Source organism: Microplitis demolitor, chromosome 5 (assembly GCF_026212275.2).
Source record: "Microplitis demolitor isolate Queensland-Clemson2020A chromosome 5, iyMicDemo2.1a, whole genome shotgun sequence".
Lineage (NCBI taxonomy): Eukaryota > Metazoa > Arthropoda > Insecta > Hymenoptera > Braconidae > Microplitis > Microplitis demolitor.
The window spans coordinates 3,056,566-3,076,878 of NC_068549.1; the positions used below are offsets into that span (position 1 = coordinate 3,056,566).

Here is a 20,313-nt window from a genome sequence, read left to right on the forward strand (position 1 = left end):
TTGTATCAGTGGAAGTTGAAAAGTCATTTTTCAATTTATTTAGTCATATATTTTTTTTATCATTACGATTAAACTAAATGTCTATATAGATATGTATATATGTACATATATATCATAAAATATAGTTGTTATAGTTTGAAGCGAAGATGAAAGAGAAATAAGGTGGATAAAAAAAGAACAAGATAATATATATATATATATATATATATATATATATATATATATATATATATATATGATATTTGAAAAGTGTGTGTGGGTGTTCGTTGTATATAGTAAGCTAGTAGGTGTAGTTTGTCATTCGTTGCACGTGTTAAACTAAAAAACATGTGGCTAACAAATTACAAAGCCCCTGATTTTAAAAGAAAAAATTTTTATCATTCAAAATATTTTTTAACTTTTTCCTAATAATGTTTGAATTTTTTAAAAACGATGAATTATAAAAAAAAAAAAATTTTTTAAAATTGCACTTCTAGTTTTTTAAATTTTCTACACGTGCATATTTTTAGTTTTTTTTTTTATTCAGATTATAATTTGAATTATTCTAAACAAATTTTCACTCCAATCCAAATAAAAAAAAAATTTTAATGAACTGATAAATTAAAAAAAAAAATTATGATCTACAAATATCGATACTATGGAGTATAAACTAAAGCTTGAGAGGAAAAAAAAGAGGCTGGCATAAAATTGAAAGGGAATGTATCGATTATTTCTGTTGATCTTTTTACAAAAGATCCCGATCCATCGGCTTGATCCTTCCAGGAATTTATTTCAGACAATCCGGCCTAGTCTTCTTAACTTACACCGTCTGCTTCTTTCCCATTCATTTTTCATTTTTTTGTAACAGTTTCTGCATTGCTGAATAGAAATAAAGATGCTGCCGTAAAAAATTTTATATAAAAACGTTAAAAAATAAATTTTATTTACATTTCGCGGGTAAAAAATTTGAATAATTTTGGAAATAAAAAATAGTTTATTGACTTATTGATTGGCCAATAAAATGTTTTATAATTTATAAGTAATTATCATAAGTTTTTACAGTTTTTATCATAAGTTTAAACAATAAATGAACCGTTAGGAAATATTATGATTGATAATTAAATTACAGAGGAATGTTTCTTTTAGTAAAAAAAAGTTTACGGTTATAGCAATTATGTAAATTTCTTATTGTTTACGTACTCTAAGTATGATATTTAATTTAAACTGGAAAATTTTACCTATCGAATGGGAAGAGTAAAATAATATAAAATATGAAAATTACAATAATGAAAAACAATTCATATTTATATATATATTTGTTTATAAAATTAAATAAAAGTTGAGAATCACTGATCGTTGAATTTATTCTCTGGATCAGTCTGGATATTACAGCAAAAGGGATCTATGTACCGGATCCGGATATGAAAACTTCCCCTTTCTAATACGATGAATTTATAATTTAAACAAATGTATATATGTACTAAACAATAAATTTTTAAATAAAAAAATTGCAATATATGAGTTGATATTTTATTTCATTTGATACCCACTAATTTTTAATGAAAAAACTTTCTTTCATTTGAATTAAATTTCAATATGAATTTTAAAAAATTTTTATTCAAAATTAAAGTACCCGCGGAATTCGAAAATTCGATTTTAATGTCAAATTTTTCTAATCAGTTAAATATTCAAATTTCATAAAAAAAACTACAGCATAAAAAGTAATAAGTGATAAAGTAATTGGTAAAAAAATAAGATTTTATGTAATAAATTTATTATTAGAATTCATTATGTTCCGTAATTACAACAAAATACTTACTTATAAGTAAAAATGGCCGCTTAAAAGAAAAAACTTGGCTCTAACACTAATTTTTTTAAATATCTTCCTTTCCATGTGTTCTATTACGGTCACTAAAAACAGAGGCAAAAAAAGTTTAATTAATAATTTTACAAATTTCTAATAAAAAAACTTTTATTACAAAAGTAATTATTTGAAATTCAATTTACCGCCAAAACTACTCACAAAAATTTCAAATTATTAATTTAATAATTAATTACATAAATTACTTCTCATTACTCTTGAAACTTCCTTCAAACTCATCCGTCAATTATAAACAAAATAAAATTTAACGCGCGCTAATTCAAAAAAAACCACGTGATCCAAAACAAAACATGGCGAGTTACCCGCCATTATTATCAGATCGTTGAACTCTTGACAACTCAAGTCAAAAAATTAATTGAACAAATATTTTAATAAACAAAATCACTTGTCAATCCCCACCTATCACAAACTTGATCACTTCTCAATTAATTTCCCCATTTCCACAATAAAATTTTCCACCGCAAGAAGCGCTAAAATAAAAATTTTCAAATAATTTTTTCCGTCTCTCCCCCATTTAAAATTTGCCTACAAATCAAATAAAAAGTTTCAAATAAATAAATAATTTTTAAAATTAATTTAAAAGCGCGGGGTTATAAATTTTGAAAACACGCACCTGAGTACTACAGTAAAGTAACCGGCATTTAGGTACAGGCAGTGCAGCCAGATCGCGGACGAAAAGTTCCCCTTCCCAAGCACCGTTTAAGCTGTGAGTGATGCTAAAATGGTGCGAAGGAAAGGGAACTTTTCGTCCGCGATCTGGCTGCACTGGGTACAGGTATATCGCAAACTAATACTGCGTAAAATAAAACTTGACTTCAGTATTTATAACCGGAAGTGACGCGCTCAGCATCATTACGTTTCCATTCCGGTTAAGACACACACACACGCTCACTGAAAACCAGCCAGCCAATAAACTTACGAGAAAAATAACCAACGACCGTACAGCGATCGTTCCTTTCCGACATTCGACATTTTAAACGAAATATCATTTGTGGGAAGCCATTACCCTCGTCTGAGACAAGCAGCACCAGCAGCAGCATCGTGCCATATTCCTCATACGCGTCTTCACACTAAAACTTGAAATTTTTTTTTAAAATTATAAAATTTATAACGTAACGTTATTCCGATAGTTATAAGTTTAATATTATGAGAGTTAAACCTGAAATGGACGACGACGAAAAGGGGTATGTTATTTATTTATATATTTATTTATTTTACAATTTATCAGACATTAATTCATAAATTAACTTTTTTTACAACTCGTGGACTTATCCTTCATGGCCACGTTTTTTTTTGTCACCATTTTCCTATAGTTTATTTGAAATTATCATTTAAAATTATTATTAATCTTGAAATCAAATTATTATTAATAACTTTTTTTTTTTTTATTCTTCACTCACGGAAATTTTTTTTCCCAAGCGTGTCTGGGTCTTTTTCATTCAACTCCAATACCGGCTGCACATGGCGTACTCGTTATTTTTATTTTATTTTATTTATTAATTTATTTATCGAGGTCTTCAATTTATTTATTATTATTTCTATTATTATTATTATTATTAGTATTGAATTATTTTTTCATAACGTGACTTGGAAATAAATGGAGGGTCTTTTTTTTTTATATACTAAAATGAGATCGCCAGTCTATTGTGCCGGTAAAAAAATGAGAGACGCTTTCATTATTAAATTTAAGTTCATATATATTTTTTATTTAATATCTAATACAAATATTATTATTTTAATATCATGCGTACTAATGTTTATTTATTTACTGATAATTTATTATTTATTTATTTTTTTTTTTTTTAAGTAAACGAGAATGTATTTATAAGATGGTAGAGTCTATTGTACCGGATGCTTTGATAAAAAAAAATTAACTTTCTCTTTATTAAAATTCGTTTAAATTTTAATTGTAATTAAAAGTATTTATATAAATTTACTGAACGTGTACATTTTAATTCATTGAAATTAATAAACAAAAAAATTTATAAATTTTTTTAGATAGAATTTATTTAATGGGAAATAAAAATTTTCTGATGCTGGTTATTTTGTTGGGAATTAATATATATGAGTGATTAATTATTGATGATGATGTATGAAATTTTTTTGTATTTTCAGAAAATTATTTGTTGGAGGTTTGTCATGGGAGACAACTCAAGAAAATTTGCAACGATACTTCAGCCGCTATGGCGAAGTTATTGACTGCGTGGTTATGAAGAACAGCGAGTCCGGTCGCAGCCGTGGCTTTGGATTTGTTACCTTCAGTGATCCCGCTAATGTTGCTTTGGTTTTGCAGAACGGACCTCATCAATTAGACGGTCGCACTGTTAGTATTTTTTCTTTTAATTACATTATTTGAATATACTCATTAAGACCTAATGACCACACTTCCGGAAAATTTTTAAAATCTTGCGAAATTCTATTGAGTCACTAGCGCAATCTTTTGTATCTAAATTAACAATTTGCTAATTATGATTATCATTATTATTAAATAATATTTTAAATATTTTTAAAATTCTAAATTTTAGACAAGTGTCAAAAATATAAAAATTTTTTTTTTACTTAATGATTTATGATTAAAAAAAAATTAGGACACAAGTTTAGTCATTTAAGTCCGTGACAAATTTATTATTTTAATATCAATATAAATATTTATTAAGATTTTGATATTAAAAATGATATTGAAGTTAGTCGACGTCTAATAATTTTTGTTTTTTTTTTTTTTTAAAGATAGATTATAAAAAAAAAAATATTAAAAAAAATTGCACTTATAGTTTTTTTTTAATTTGCCACATGTGCATAATTTTATTTTTATTTTTTTTTCGTAATTGATGTATTGAAAGTACATCCGACAATTGTCAATCGTCCATTAACGTCAGAATCATCTGTTAACTTTAAAATCATAAATAAAAATGTAGTTGGTCATAATTAATTTAATATTCGTCAGGATATTTATTTATAAACAAACATTTTAATACCCAGTAAGATCTCACTAGGATTATTATTATAAATATTTATTTATTTATTTAAAATAAATATTTACAGATTGATCCAAAACCATGTAATCCACGTACATTACAAAAACCAAAACGAAGCGGTGGCTTTCCAAAAGTATTCTTGGGTGGTCTACCAAGTAACGTAACTGAGACAGATTTACGACAATTTTTTTCACGTTTTGGCAAGGTCATGGAAGTCGTTATAATGTACGATCAAGAGAAAAAGAAATCACGAGGTGAGAAAAAAATTTCTTATTTTAAAATCATTCATTCATTAACTTTTTTAAAATTTTTTAATATTTTATCATTTTCTCTTCATGCACATGTAGTAATTTATCTTATTTTAATTATATCAAATGCTAATTTTTTTTTCTTATTAATCATTTTAATTTAAATCGATACATTTCTATTACGTAATTAACACTTGAAATTAAGTATTTATTTTTTATAATTACATTATAAATATTTAGTATTATATATTATCAATATTAAATTTCTAAACTTCACTTGTTCAACGTTATATTTATAATTTAATTAAATTATATAATCAATATCAAATTAATATTAATTTAATATTAAGTTATTGTGTAATTTAATGCTCCATCATATAGCTTATTCAGCTTTTAATTAATTGAGCGAGTTTCCATTATTTAAACGTCAGAAACAAACCATTCATTTATTACTTATCATTCATTAATAAATTAATTATATTTATATAAATACATTTAAGGTATTTAGCATTATTATTATAATTATCATAATATAAATTAGTATAATGTTACTTAGTTTACTGTAACAATTTTTTTTTTATTATTAATTAATTATTTCATTTATAAATTTATTACTCGTGTAAAAAAAAAATAGTTGCTCCAAAAATTTATAAATTTATGTCGAAAAAATTTCGGAAATTTATTAAAAAATTAAAGTTGAAAAAAAATTTTGTCAAAAGTGAGCCGAATTTTAATTTTAATTTTTAAAAAATTCAACTCAGTCTCAAATTTTGAATTTTTTTACGCAAACATTTTTGGGAACTAATTTTTACACGAGTAAATAATTTTTTAATCTTAAAAAAAATAAATAAAAGTAAATGCATTTGGAGAGAATCATTAAATAAAATATAAACAAAATTTCGATAAGCATTCGAAAAAAAAAAAAAAAAAATGTATAAAAATATTATTGCGTTTGGACAACAGGATTCGGCTTTCTGAGCTTCGAAGACGAGGAAGGAGTGGACCGTTGCGTAGCCGAGCACTTCGTCAACTTGAACGGAAAACAGGTATTGATTAATCACTAGTTTTAAATAATAACAATAAACACGACAAATAATTTAATTAAATATAACTAAGTATAGTAAAATAAATTACTTATAAATAAAATTAACAACTTAGTAATTAAAAAAAAAAGAATACAAATTAAAAGCAGGCAGCAGAGGAGCAGATTATTTAATTAAATTATTTATAAAAATAGTGGGATCCAGAGCACACGAGTGATGGATATATTTAATATGTTGCAGGTTGAAATAAAACGCGCAGAGCCACGTGACTCTTCAAGCAAGATGAATGACAGTCACCAAGGACAGTGGGGTCACCAACCGCAGCAGGGTGGACCGCCGATGGGAATGGCGGGCAACATGGGACCCATGGGTGGGCCGAATGGTCAGATGGGAGGACCAATGATGGGAGGTCACATGGGTCCGCCTGGTAACATGATGCAGGGTTACCAAGGATGGGGAACTAACCCACAGACCGGTGGCTACGCTGGTTACAGCACTCAGTACAACGCTCAAGGATGGGGCGCACCACCAGGACCTCCTCAGCAGCAGCAAATTCCACCCCCACCCCCTCACCAGTGGGGTAGCAGCTACAACGTTCAGCCAGCAGCAGCAACTCAAGGTTACGGAAGTTACGGTAAGTTTTTAATTACTTAATCATTGAAACAAATGTTATACTGTCTATTAATTATTTATAATTTAAATAGTTAATTACGACTAAAAAAAATATTCGCGACAGAGGCAGTCGATCCAACGTTTTTTTTTTATTTCATTTAAATCGACTGCATTTTATTTGTATTTTTTATTGCTTTGTTTATTTAACTTTAACTGTAAAGTGAATGATCTTTATGTAGTTTTTTAAAACAGTAGCTTTGGTTTATATATTTTTTATTTATTTATTTTTTTTTTTTATAATCTAAGTATTTATTTAGTGTGTTGATTTGTTTAATAATTATTAATTTCAGACAACAAATCAATTTAAAATAAATATTTAATTAAAATTTTTGACGGCATTTACGTTACATGTAAATTTCAAAATTTAAATTCGAGAGTAGAGTAGAGAGAGAACGAGTTAACGAGTTTAAAAAAAAAATATAAAAGATCATTTCCATGTCCTTCCTCTTCGATTGCCTCCGTCGCCATATTTCATTTATTTATCATAGTCAATAATATTAATATTATTTTATATTTAAAAACAAATAAATCCTGGTCCTTATCCTGCTTAATTAACAAACTTTCCAACCCAAATTTACTCCGGCAATAATTAACGAGTTAAAATAGAACTAAATTTTTTAAAATGGTAAATAAATACACGAAAGAAAATACAAGGATGATAAATTGAAGGCATATAGACAATTAAAAATAATAATTAGTGTCGAAGTTCGTTTATTAATTTTTATCTAGTCAATTAAACTCGTACATTCTCATGGTCTCTCTCTACTTGTACAATCGTTTGACGTTAAAGTTTATAAGAACTCGTGATTAATCGATTAGATAGTAATTTAAATAAAAAATGAGAATGTCTTAACGTGAATCGGTGACAACGTGTTGTGTAATTAATGATCGCAGGTGGGCCAGCGGCGGCCGCATCAGGTGGCTATGGGCCTACAGCCGGTACAGGTGGAGCTGCGGGTGGTGGTCCCGGGGGTTCATGGAACTCCTGGAACATGCCACAAAATGGGCCGCCTCCAGGTACCCAGCCACCACCCCAGCCTCCTCAGCCCAACTCCTCGCAGCCTAACTCCAACTCAAATCCCTCTGGCCCGCAGGGTGAGTCTTTTAAATTCCGAAATTATTACGATTTGTTTATATAAACAGCAACTTAACATCTAAAAATATTATTGTCTATATATTGTATATAATATTATTATTACTATTGTCCTTTCTCTATAAATTCCAAATATTTTCTCTTATAAAATTATATTTTTTTCTAATTTATCACATCACTTTTTATTGTAAGGGACCTTCACCATCATCATTTTTACTGTTGTATTTAAATCTATGTCTGTCAACATCTCTAACAATTTATTCTTTATTTCAAATAAAAACTTTTTTTTTTTATTTTATTTTATTTTTTTTTTTTTTTTTGTACATTTCTTTTGTATAGACTTCGTAACTTCGTATAAGAAATTTTTTTGTTTTTTATTTTTTTTGGCATGACCGTTTGCCGGATAGCGATCGTTTGAATCAGTAAAAAAGTGATGATTTTTTGTTAGCTAGATTATTGTTGATTTTTTATTTATCTATCTATCTATTTATGTATTTTTTTTAAGGTAGTTGATGATTTTTAAAATTATCCATTTTTGAAATGAATCTTTAAATCTACGCCCTTTTAAAAAAAGGAAAAAATTTTCTAGTCATCATAAAGTCCCGCATTAGTTTTTTTTAGCGAGAGTAGTTTGATAGGTGATGGTTTTTAATTGAAAAAAAAAAAAATAAGCCTGACTACCTTAATTAAATAACAATTATTTAACGTCCAGAATTATGACTGCCTTCATAAAAAAAAAAAACTAGACAATTAACAAGAAGAATTGTGCTTACCATCCACAGTATTTTCTTTCAATAAAATATTGATCATTTACAAATATATATATATATATATATATATATATATATATATATATATATATATATATATATATATATATATATATATATAAAGATATATATTTTTTTTTAGATAAATTGAACAATTGAAATTTTTTATTACCATTTAATCCACGTGTAGACTTTTAGAGCTTTATTGCAATTTGTCTGCGATAAAATATTTAAATTAGTAACATTTTGTTACTTATTATTTAACTACTTCTATTTCTCATGGAAGAATATTTTGTCATAATAATTATCAACAGAAAATGTTTTAGAAATTATGAACTGTGTTTGATGAATCAGTTCCGAAATTTGCTAGACAATTTTATTACTATTAATATAATATTTTTATTGTTTAAGAAAAATTCCTTTTAAAAATTTTTATCAGAACGAACTTTTAATAGAAAAAAAAAATTAATCTTTTGTAAATGAGCTCAGAAATAATTTACATAAATTTAAATAATTGTAATAAAATTACTGTCAAAATTTCAAAAATAAATTTATTATTTTAAATGTCTCCTGATAATTACATACACAGATAATTTTTTTTTTTTTATTTACTCTAGACTTTAGAGTAAATTTGGGCCATAAACGAAAAAATTAAACTTAATGCTTTTTTTTTACCGTTAAAAAATTACTTAAAATTTGAATTTTTGACTCCAAAACTAACCAGTATTTGAATACAGAAGAGTAATTAATTGGCAACGTCAGTTTGCTCGTAGTTGTACTGTAGAATTTATTATAAAAATTTTTCCATGTATTTAATTATAAAATAATTAATTTTTTGGCATTTTAAAAATTTGACATGATTTTTTTCCCTCAATCGTATTAAAGTTGAATTTTTTATTCTTATCAAAATAACACTTTTAGTCTGTCTTAAAAAATTTTTTGAGCTCATAGTCTGAAACATTTTCTCTTAATTATACTAATTAATTACAATGACAATATTTTTCTACTTGGGTTAAATTACTATTTTTTTTTTTTATTTTTTATTTTTTTTTAACAAAAATTTTAATTAAAATTTACCATCAAATTCTCGACAATTTGCATCCACATTTTTACTAGTACTGCAACTAGTATCAAAAAATAAAAATATTTTTTTTTTAATTTCTCACGACCATAATCATTAACAATTAAAAATTTCGACAAAAAATAAATAATCATATAAACAATTAATAATAAAAAAAAAAAAAAAAAAAAAAAAAAAAAAAAAATAGATTAGAATGTGACGATCCTTCCTAATCGAAAACAAATCCTTTGTCCTCGCTTGCTATGCCTGACTTTTTTTTGTTTTTAACCACAAGTAGCAAATAAAAAAATAAAAAAAAATCAATAGTTAAAAAAAAAAAAATAAAAAACAAAAAATATCTTAATTAACAGTAAACTGAACTAAAAACTAAAAAAAAAAAAATAATTAAATAAATAAGGAGTAATAATAGGAAAAATGAACTGTGCGATAAGAAAAATGATGCGGGTATTTCAGGTGATATGTATTCGAGACAAACATCTGGGTCAGGCGCACCAGGATCAAGCAGCAGTTCATCCAAGAATCCAGATTATAGCGGTTATAGCGGGTATACTGGTAGTTTCGCCGACACGAGTTATCCTCAGCGTTCTTATCAGGGTGGCGAGAGCAACCAAGGTGGGTATGCCGCCAGTGCTCCTAAACCTGGTCAACAAGGCTTTGATTACAAAGAGTGGCCCGCCTCATGACCATTTTAATTTTTATAAATTTAAATGTCATAAACAATAAACAGTTAATACATAAACAATAATAATAACAACAGTAACAAACAACAATCCAATCAATAAAAAAAAAAAAAAAAAAAAAAAAACCGCGTAAGGATAATGCGTAACAACTTGGCCGATGTCTTGTGGATCATTTCTTTTAAATCTTTATTATTATTTAAAAAAAAAAAAGTTTTTAAATAATTATCGATTATTTTTATTAAATTAAATAATTGAATTGATCCATAATACATTTTTATGTTTATTTAATTAATAATTTTATAATTATAATAATAATAAAGATAATAATAAAAATAATAATAAAAAATAAGAGGCGATGAGAAAATTAATGGGAGTGTTTTTTTTTAAATTGATAAGTACAGTTCTGCTTTAGGGTTATTGATAAACGTGGTATTAATGTCGGGATAATAATAATAATAATAATAATAATAATAATAATAATAATAATAATAATAATGATACTAAAAAAGTATGGTAACAATTACTTGATAAATAATTAAAAGTAGTAGCAAGCAAAGCAAGCGAGTGTAAAGGAATGTTTTTTCGTATTTTAAATCTAGTTAGTGACAAAAAAAGTTTAAATTTATAATAAAATAATTAACTAAATAATGAATTATTATTAAATAGACAATTATAATGACTACGGGAGTGCACGATATATATTTATATATTTTTTTTGTTGGGAAAATTTTATTTAAATGAATTATAGCAGCTGCACAATAAACCGTTTGACATAATTTTAAACTACAATTTTAAATTTTTAAATTATTATTATTTTTATTTATATTTTTTTCTAACGAGTCAATTCTCCGAGACATCTTTGATAAATCTTTTAACGCTTTTCATTTTAATTAATACATTAAAGTAAATTAATTGTAGTAAATTATCTATAGACATTTATATTTTTAAAAAATAAAACAGGGAATAACAATTATTAAAAAAAAATAAAAAGTAGTTTTATTTTAAATAAATAAACTGGTCTCTTAATTTATTGTCTGTATTATTTTTTTTAATACATTTAAAATACTAGTAAGTGTAGACATTAAATCGTAAATTTATAAACTAATTTCGGTATTGAAAATTTTGATATTTTTAAAAGCAAAATTTTTTTTTAATATTTAGTCAGACTGCATTTAAATATTTAATTAATTAATTAACAATTAGCTTTTCTCTACTTTAAACCGTGCCAATAAATATTAAAAATCAATTATTTATTTAAGAAATTATATAATTAATAATAATTTCATGTCTGCTTTTAAAAATAAATTAATTCTAATTAATTCATCAGTCTTTCATAGTATTTTATGAAGATTTCATTTCTTAATATATATAGACATATATTATTTAAATAATAAATAAATAGTAATTAAAATTACGCAATTGAAGACTTTCTTCATACAGTGAGAGTAAATATAATTTTTTTTAGTAAAAACAAAACTAAATAGGATACTTATAAATTATTTAAAGAAAAGTTGATTGTTATTTCATGTTATCGGCTAATTCCGTAGATTAAAGTTAACAAACTCTAGCAATAACAATTAATATATAAAATAATGTCTTTTTTTTTTTAATTCAATATTTTTTATCTAAGGTAAATGCTGTATTTAAATCGTTATAAATTTAAAATGAGACTGAGTTAAAGATAAAAAATAATTTTGTCCATAATTAATAAATAAATATCTATAATAAATAAAGTTAACGTAATGGTAATAATTAAAATTAAAGTTAAAGTAAATATATATATGTAAAGATGTCTCGAAGAATTAATGACTCGTTAATAAAATAAATAATTAAAAATCAATTAAGGAACTGTGTTTAGTATGTGGATTAAATTTATAATATTTGGGGGCACGTATCTGAAAAGTCTACCTGATTAAATATATGGGATTAATTGTATATTTACTATAGGGTTTACAATAGAACCTACATTTTAAAAAAACTCAAATTAAATTTTTTTATTTTATTTTTATTAATTAACTAATTAATTAAAATACCACGATCTAAAGGTCGCGTGTTTTTTTTTTGTAATTAATAAGAACTTAATGTAGAAGGCATGAATTTTTTTATAAATAAAAAATTAATTAATTGAATCGCGATCGCACACTTTATTTTTTATTAAAAAAAAAAATTTGTTTAGAATCAATACGACATTAAAATATTAATGAATTATAAATAAATTACAAAAGGAGCTCAATCAAATCCAAACCTTTTGTTATTAAAATAATAATTAATCAATTAAAAAAATAAACACGGACATTAATTATAGGAATTATTATTTTTTTTACATTTTTAAATTTTAAATAAATAAAACGACGTGGCTATTAAGTATAATCATTTAAATTTAAAGTAATATTATTTTTAACCATTTAAATTAATTCAGTAATAATTAATAAAAGTTTTTAATTATTAACTGTCATTAAATAATAATAATTTACTTTTTTTAATGGGAAATGATGGAAACTATGGACGGACTTGAAATGAAAAATATTTAAGATATAAAAAAATTAAGTGACTAATTAATAAAATAATTATTTATTTAAATGTAATGGTTTGTTGTTCGATAAAGTTTACAATTAATTATTTAATTAATTATACATTCTGATAATCTGTACAGAATAACATAATTGGAAATAAAAAATAAATTAAGAGAGTGAATAAAAAAAAATTTATAAATGAGAGTTATTTGACGTTGCCAATATAAATATATAAATATATTTTTTCAATTTTGTACATAAATTATTTCATATAAATTTTTACAAATTAAAGGAAGAATAGAAAATAAAATGGAAAGTTAACAGAATTAGTACATAATTAACTATTATTAACATTATTATTATTATTAATAAAAAAGAAATAAAATAAAAACAATTTTGCCTAATTGTAAATTAATAATTGTAAAATATTATATTAATTGACACTCATTAATTGAAAAGAAAATAATGTACTTTAGATAAGAGCCTTTTTTTTAATTTTATTTTTTACTTATCAATTATCAATTAAATATCGTGGGGTTTAGTCCGTTTAATACTCTCAGGGTTATTAATCATTAAATTTTAACAATAATATTAATAATAGTAATAATGATAATCATTGTAATTTGTGTCACGTCATTTTAAATTTTAAAAAACGGTTACACGCTCAATTAATAAGATACGTCGTTTTATCACTTAAAATTAAATTTAATCATAACTGTATTATTAAATATTCACATACATTTATACATATATTTTTTATTGTCTTTGTATTAATAATAAACATATTTAAATTTGCCAGGAACTTTTTTTTTTATTCAATAATTAATATTTAATGTCGTTAAAAAATATTTAGATTAACTCTTAATTATCATAATTATTAAGTTCAATTAGTCGTTTAAATTAATTGCAATTTTACTTCAAGTAAAAATTGTGATACTGCAGTTGGCTGAGGTCTAATAATTTTTGGATTTTTTTTTAAAAATGGTAAATTATAAAAAAAAAAAATATTTGAAAAAATTACACTTATAGTTTTTTTAATTTTCTACATGTGCATTTTTTTTTCTTGTAATTAATTTGTTGAAAAAAAAAATTCAAAAATTATCAGATGTCTGCTAACGTCAGGATGATTAAAAGAAATATTTTTATTGGAAATGAAATTGCAACTCTAGTATAAAATTATAAATTCGTTTTTGAATCAAGGCTTCTTTATTATCGAAAATATATATATATATATATATATATATATATATATATATATATATATATATATATATATTTTTTTTTTATTCAATTAACAGATTAACTGATTTTATTTTTATAAATTACATTCATTACTCCGTGTCTTGATTTTAGTGGACAAAATAAATCATAATTATAGTAATTTATTTTTTTTTTAAGCGCAGTCTATTCTAATTATTTAAATACGCACACGAGTATGACATCAGTTAAATTAGAATATTTATTTTAAAAAAAATTTTAAGGGTTAATGAAATTGAAAGTTGAGCCAAATATGCCTATTAAATTGATTAAATTAAACAATCGATGTTAATCACAGCTCAATTTTTTTTTCTCAAATTTTGTGTTAAAAAAAAAATATAAAATTCCCTATTATGTAAAATCTATAAATTTACAAACTTAGAATTTTTTTTGAAATTTCAAAAGAAAAAAAAAATTTTAATAGAACTTGATATAAAAGTATTTTAATTTTTATATTTTTTATTAAAATAGAAATATTTAAACATTGAGTCAAAAATTTTTCTATTTTGAAATTTTTTGAATTTTCACAAAAATTATGTCTTAATTTTATAAACTTTAAATGACAAATTTTTTTTTTCCACTAAGTGCGATCGCGAATAAAATAAATAATTAAATATATCGACTGTGATTATCGTGGATGTATTTAAATAGAAGCTGTGGAAACGTTAGTGAGAAGTAAATTTATAAAGATTGGTAATTATTAAAAAAAAAAAATGAAATGATAATAATAAAAATTTAAAAATATAGAACAAATTAAGAACTCGTATTCATAATGATAATAATAGAGAAAAAAAAATGACCTTTAATACTTATAAACATTTAGATTTGTATTGGTAAGATCGTGCCCCCGTTATGAGCTTTACAAACCTAGTATATATATTTATAATTAATTAAATAAAAATAATGAAGAAAATAAATCGGTTAATTAAGACTACAGACTTAGATAAATGATGATGATTATGATTACGGTAACGATTAAATATGACGATAGTGATTATTAATTGATCAATAATTTTAATTATTAATTAATTAATAATATTAATATTTAAATTTAACACAAAAAAATAAATAAAATAATTAATTATATACCTTTACACTTGCTCGTTTCCCATTAATTTTCTTACTATAATTTTTCTGATATATATACAATAGGAAAATAATTTTATTAAAATTGTCTCAATAATATTGATTAATAAATTAACCAACGGCATAATTAAAAATGTATTTTTTTCTTAATTTTAAAATTTAAAAAATTTTTAAATTTTTATTAATTTTTTTTAATTTACTTTCAATCAATTTTTAAAAATTACAAATTATTTTCCTGTTGTTTTCGCATTTATATCCAAGTTGTCGCGCATTATCTCTAATCGAAAAAAAATGTATCACAAGATACTGAAAAAAAAATGAAAAAAAATGAAAAAAAAATAAAAAAAAAAAAAAAAGGGATGAAAAAAAGAAAAGTTTTAATTTTCTTTTGTCAAATTAAAAAAAAAAAAAAAAACTAATCATGATTCTATTAAATGTAGAAGCTCATAAATAAAAATAACTTGAAAATTTTATCACACAGACACTCACAATTTAGAAAAAAAATAATTAAGTAATTATTGAATTATTATAATTACAATAATTATCAATCATGATCACACTTTATTTTTTATTATTCACTTATTTTAATTATTATTATAATATCTATTACTTATTAATATTGTACACACTTTTACGGTCTGGGATTACAATGATAAATAAATATGATATTTAAAATAAAACTAATAATTAATTAAAAACAAAAGTAAATAAATAAATATTTGTCACTTGAAATAAATAATAAATTACATAGAAGAATTAGCAATAATTAAGCTGGATATTTTATTAGTTTTTTAAAATCGCTACTGAGCTAAGATTTTATTATCGTGAATGATTAATACTATCGTTAACTATATAATTAATAAAGTAATTAATAAAATGAAAAAAAAAAAAAATTTTGGGACAAGGGTATTATCAAAAAAAATATAATGGAAAATTAAACGTTTGGAAATTTGTATTGCATTTAGGAAAGTTAATCTAAAGATAATTAAAATTACTATTATATATCATTCACTTAAAAAATTAACGATTCATTAATAAAATATACAGCGGAAATTAATTAAAAATTATTAAATGTATACATAGATATATTTATGTATATATTATTAAATAATCTTAAATTTAACAACGCATGTATGTAACAAAATTGTTTTTTTAGAATTACATTGATGATTAATTATAAATTAATATTTTTTAAAGGATTTAAAAAAAGACCATAAAAGTGTCGATTACTATTTGCGTCACTTGAATTACCACAACGACTTGAGATATTTATAATTAATGTCGAGGTACAGTGACAGAATAATTTTATTGAATTTTTAAAACTTAATTAATATTTTTTAAATATCACTTATCAATGCTATTATTTTTATTTTATTTTACTAAATATTTATCTTATTAATTTTACTACTGCATAATTAAATATTTTTTAACGCGGTTTATATAATAATAAATAATTATAAAAATTAATTAAATAAATAAATGTTATCGTCATATTTACCCCAAAGTGCCCTTTAAATTGCTTTTAATTTAATTGTATAGGCGTAAATTTAAAAAAAATTATAACAGTACACGTGAATGATAAATAAATAATAATTTTTTTTTAATTTATTAAAATAATTATTAAAATTAATTAAGTAAATAAATTATTGTAATTTGATGTTCAGGCGAGAACGAATGGCATTTTTAGACTAAAATATATATACATATATTTTTTTTTATCATTTGTTTTGTAAGATATGCTCAAAAAATATTTGATAATAAGTCTATGGAGGATAGTTTTAATTTAAATTTTCTCTTTCAAAATTACCGCGAAATTTTTTATTTACTGTGACTTTTAATAAGATCTATTTATATCAATTAGCAATTTTACAAAAAAAAAAAAATGAATAACATACATCTAATAAGAATAATAATAATACATTGAGTGCAAAACTTAGTTGATAAACTTTAAACTCATCTCATCAACCTTGTGTTTGCTGCACTTGCCTTTGGCTTTTGTAACCAAATTCACACTTTTTTCATTTGCCTTTGGCTTTTACAATAAAATTTATGTTGACTGCACTTACCATCGGCTTTTGTAATTGAGCTCACACTTTGTTCCATTTGCCTTTGGATTTTGCAATCAAATTCATTTTAGCTGCACTTGCCTTTGGTTTTTGTAACCAAGTTCATATTCACTGCACTTTCATCGGCTTTTGTAACCAAATTCAAACCTGATCCATTTACCTTCGACTTTAGTAATTTAACTAATTTTGGCAGCACTTGCCTTTGGCTTTTGCAACTAAATTCATTTTAGCTGCAGTTGCCTTTGGTTTTTGTAACCAAGTTCATACTTACCACACTTCGCATTGGCTTTTTTAATATCAAACTCATTTTGGTAGCACTTGCCTTTGGCTTTTGTAACCAAACTCATGTTTATTACAATTTTCTTTGGCTTTTATAATTAAAATTATTTACTGCACTTGCCATCGGCTTTGAAAACCAACTTTTCCATTAACAATTAATTGTATTAATATAATTCTTACAAGATGTATAATTTATTTAGTTTCAATTATTTAAACAACTAAGCTAACGAATAAATTTAAAAATAAATTACAAAAGAGGGATCGTTTTTTGACTATACTTTGTCGCAGCAGCGTAACTTGAAGTAATTATTTAGTTTCCGTTAATCGAATAAATTATCAACTAAAATATTAAATGAATAAGTAAAGAAAAAAAAAATTAATTAATTGATAAAAGTTAAAGAAAAGTATCATAAGAACTGGCCTTAACACAATAGATCCATGTATATATTAATTTGTGGATTTTATTCGCGTATAAAGTAAATTAAAAATATTAAATTTAAATTTAATTAATTAATGATATATTATTAAATTATTAATACGGCATCCATTGCCAGACTGCTCTTTAAAAAATAGGTCTATATTAAAAATACAAAAGTGAAAATAAATTTTTTTATTAATTAACTAGGATACTCAGTATGTATAGTTAATAAAATAATTAATGATTAATTAACAAAAGTATGATAAACCATAATGAGGAAACGTGTCCTAGATGTATAAATATATATATAAATTTATAAAATATATATATATTTTTTTTGTTCAATTTAGTTTACATATTTACAGATATTTGTTAATAAATAATTTATAATAAGCATTTTTAAAAAATATACCTCACTAATTAATGCTGCGATTAATCGCAAATTAAAATAAAAAGTAAACTCGTGAAAAGTAATTATTTTATTAATTAACTGTTAAATTAAATTTAAATAAAGCCAACAATAATAATATTAATATTAATAATAATAATAATAAAATATATGATGACGAAACATAAGGAAATTAATGAATTAATTAATAAATGAAAATTAGAATTAACGGAAAAAAATAATATTTAATAAAATCATGAATGCCAATTGAATTAATTTAATTAATTGTTAATTATTATGTAGGGACTTTGTGACAAAAATTAGTGATATTTTATGAAACGAATAAGAAGGTTACTATTTTTTTTATTATTAATATTTTAATCTAATATTGATTATTAATTAATAATTATCATTAATGGATACAGTTTTACAGTTTTTTAATAGAAATATAAATTTAAGATTTATGGATTTAATTATTATTATTTTAAATGATAAGCAGATTTAAAATGCTCATTGTGTACCTAAGCACGTTTCCAATGCATTGAAACCAATATAAAAAAGAAAGAATAATAAATAAAATTCCACATCCCTCCTATTTTATTTTTGTACGCTAGCTGTGACTTATTTAAGCGTCGTAAGTGTTAAATTTAGTAGTATTTATAATAAAATTCACGAAAACAGTATGATAAGAGTAAAAATAAATTAAACGAAAACAAAATAATAATAATAATTAAATAAATCCCTTATGTTTAATTAATTAATTACTTAGTAATTAAATAAGACACATTCGTTCTCGCCAATGTCAAATTAAATGTATTCACGAGATTTTTATTATCAGATTTTATTATTCAGATTTTTAAATACCAAATTATCTGCTATTTTTTTCTTTCATTTTTTAATTCAATCGACTTTTAGTTATTTTATCAATGATTAGTATTTATGAAGAATTTAATAGTTATTCAAACATTTAACATTAACCGCAATATAAAACAAATTAATACTCTGATAGATATCGGGTGTCATTAATTTTAAAAAGATTTAAGCCATAGTATATTACTCGCCAAGGAAAGAAAGAACGCGGAGAGAATTTTTTGATAAAATTACTCAGAAATTTAGAGCAAATTTGGGCCAAAAACGAAATTAATACGGAAAGAACGAAAAAAGTAGTGATGATTTAAATTGATGACAACTCGACTTTGACAATAGAGCACTAGCTTTCCGCTTTGCGTTTTTTTACCCCATAATTAAATACTATCTTGAAACAGATGAGTATTTATTCATCCTGGCTCAATTTTACTCTTGACTAACGAGTAAAAGTAATTGGATATCTTGATCCACGTGTTTGCTGCCGTTGCCTTTGGCTCTGGTACACTAAAAACTTTGCAGTTTAATCCCTTCAGTGTAAAATTTACTCTGAAGTAAAGTTTGCTTCAATAATAATACTGTGGATTAAAATGAAATCCATATTCACTCACAGTTTTTTCCAGTCTGATTTTTTATTTCTAATGTTTACTAAAGTAAATTTATAACCATAATTAATATTTAAATTATAAAATAAAAAAAATTAACATCTGATAATAATTATCTCGTATTATCCACAATAAATTTTCTCAATTAAGTAAAACGCGGGACCTCTTAAATTAATGACTAAATAAATTAACGTAACTAAACATTTTAATTAAATTAAATTACATTAATTAAAAAAAATAGTTAATTATTATAGATTATTATTATAATATACCTAAAAAAGTAAAGACAAATTTAAATTAATTTGTAAGGCTAATTGTCTTCTCCACCGTTAGAGTAAAACTAAAAACCATAAGATAAAGCATGACATTCAAAATAATAATTAATTAAATTAAATTAAATTAAACTAAAATATT

At 23.2% G+C, this 20,313-nt stretch overlaps 1 protein-coding gene and 1 long non-coding RNA gene across 9 annotated transcripts in view; one reads left to right on the forward strand and one right to left on the reverse strand.

Moving 5' to 3' along the window:
• Positions 1 to 629: 629 nt before the first annotated feature.
• LOC103577113 (uncharacterized) lies at positions 630 to 2,506 on the reverse strand. Its single transcript, XR_008403697.1, has 3 exons — positions 2,003 to 2,506; positions 1,799 to 1,890; positions 630 to 858 (listed from the first exon to the last, which is right to left on the reverse strand). It is a non-coding gene; the product is annotated as an uncharacterized LOC103577113 (long non-coding RNA).
• A 229-nt stretch (positions 2,507 to 2,735) lies between these two features.
• LOC103577111 (heterogeneous nuclear ribonucleoprotein 27C) overlaps positions 2,736 to 20,313 on the forward strand; it is a 28,027-nt gene continuing 10,449 nt past the window's right edge. For 2 of the 8 annotated variants that reach the window (XM_053739105.1, XM_053739106.1), the window contains exons 1-7: positions 2,736 to 3,045; positions 3,977 to 4,184; positions 4,904 to 5,090; positions 6,048 to 6,129; positions 6,364 to 6,761; positions 7,694 to 7,894; positions 10,197 to 10,355. In XM_053739105.1, coding sequence (XP_053595080.1) covers positions 3,008 to 3,045; positions 3,977 to 4,184; positions 4,904 to 5,090; positions 6,048 to 6,129; positions 6,364 to 6,761; positions 7,694 to 7,894; positions 10,197 to 10,355 — 1,273 coding nt within the window. In that variant the 5' untranslated portion in view covers positions 2,736 to 3,007. Of the gene's footprint in view, positions 3,046 to 3,976; positions 4,185 to 4,903; positions 5,091 to 6,047; positions 6,131 to 6,363; positions 6,762 to 7,693; positions 7,895 to 10,196; positions 10,356 to 20,313 lie in introns of all 8 variants that reach the window. The other 6 variants (XM_053739108.1, XM_053739109.1, XM_053739107.1 and 3 more) reach the window with 5 other exon arrangements.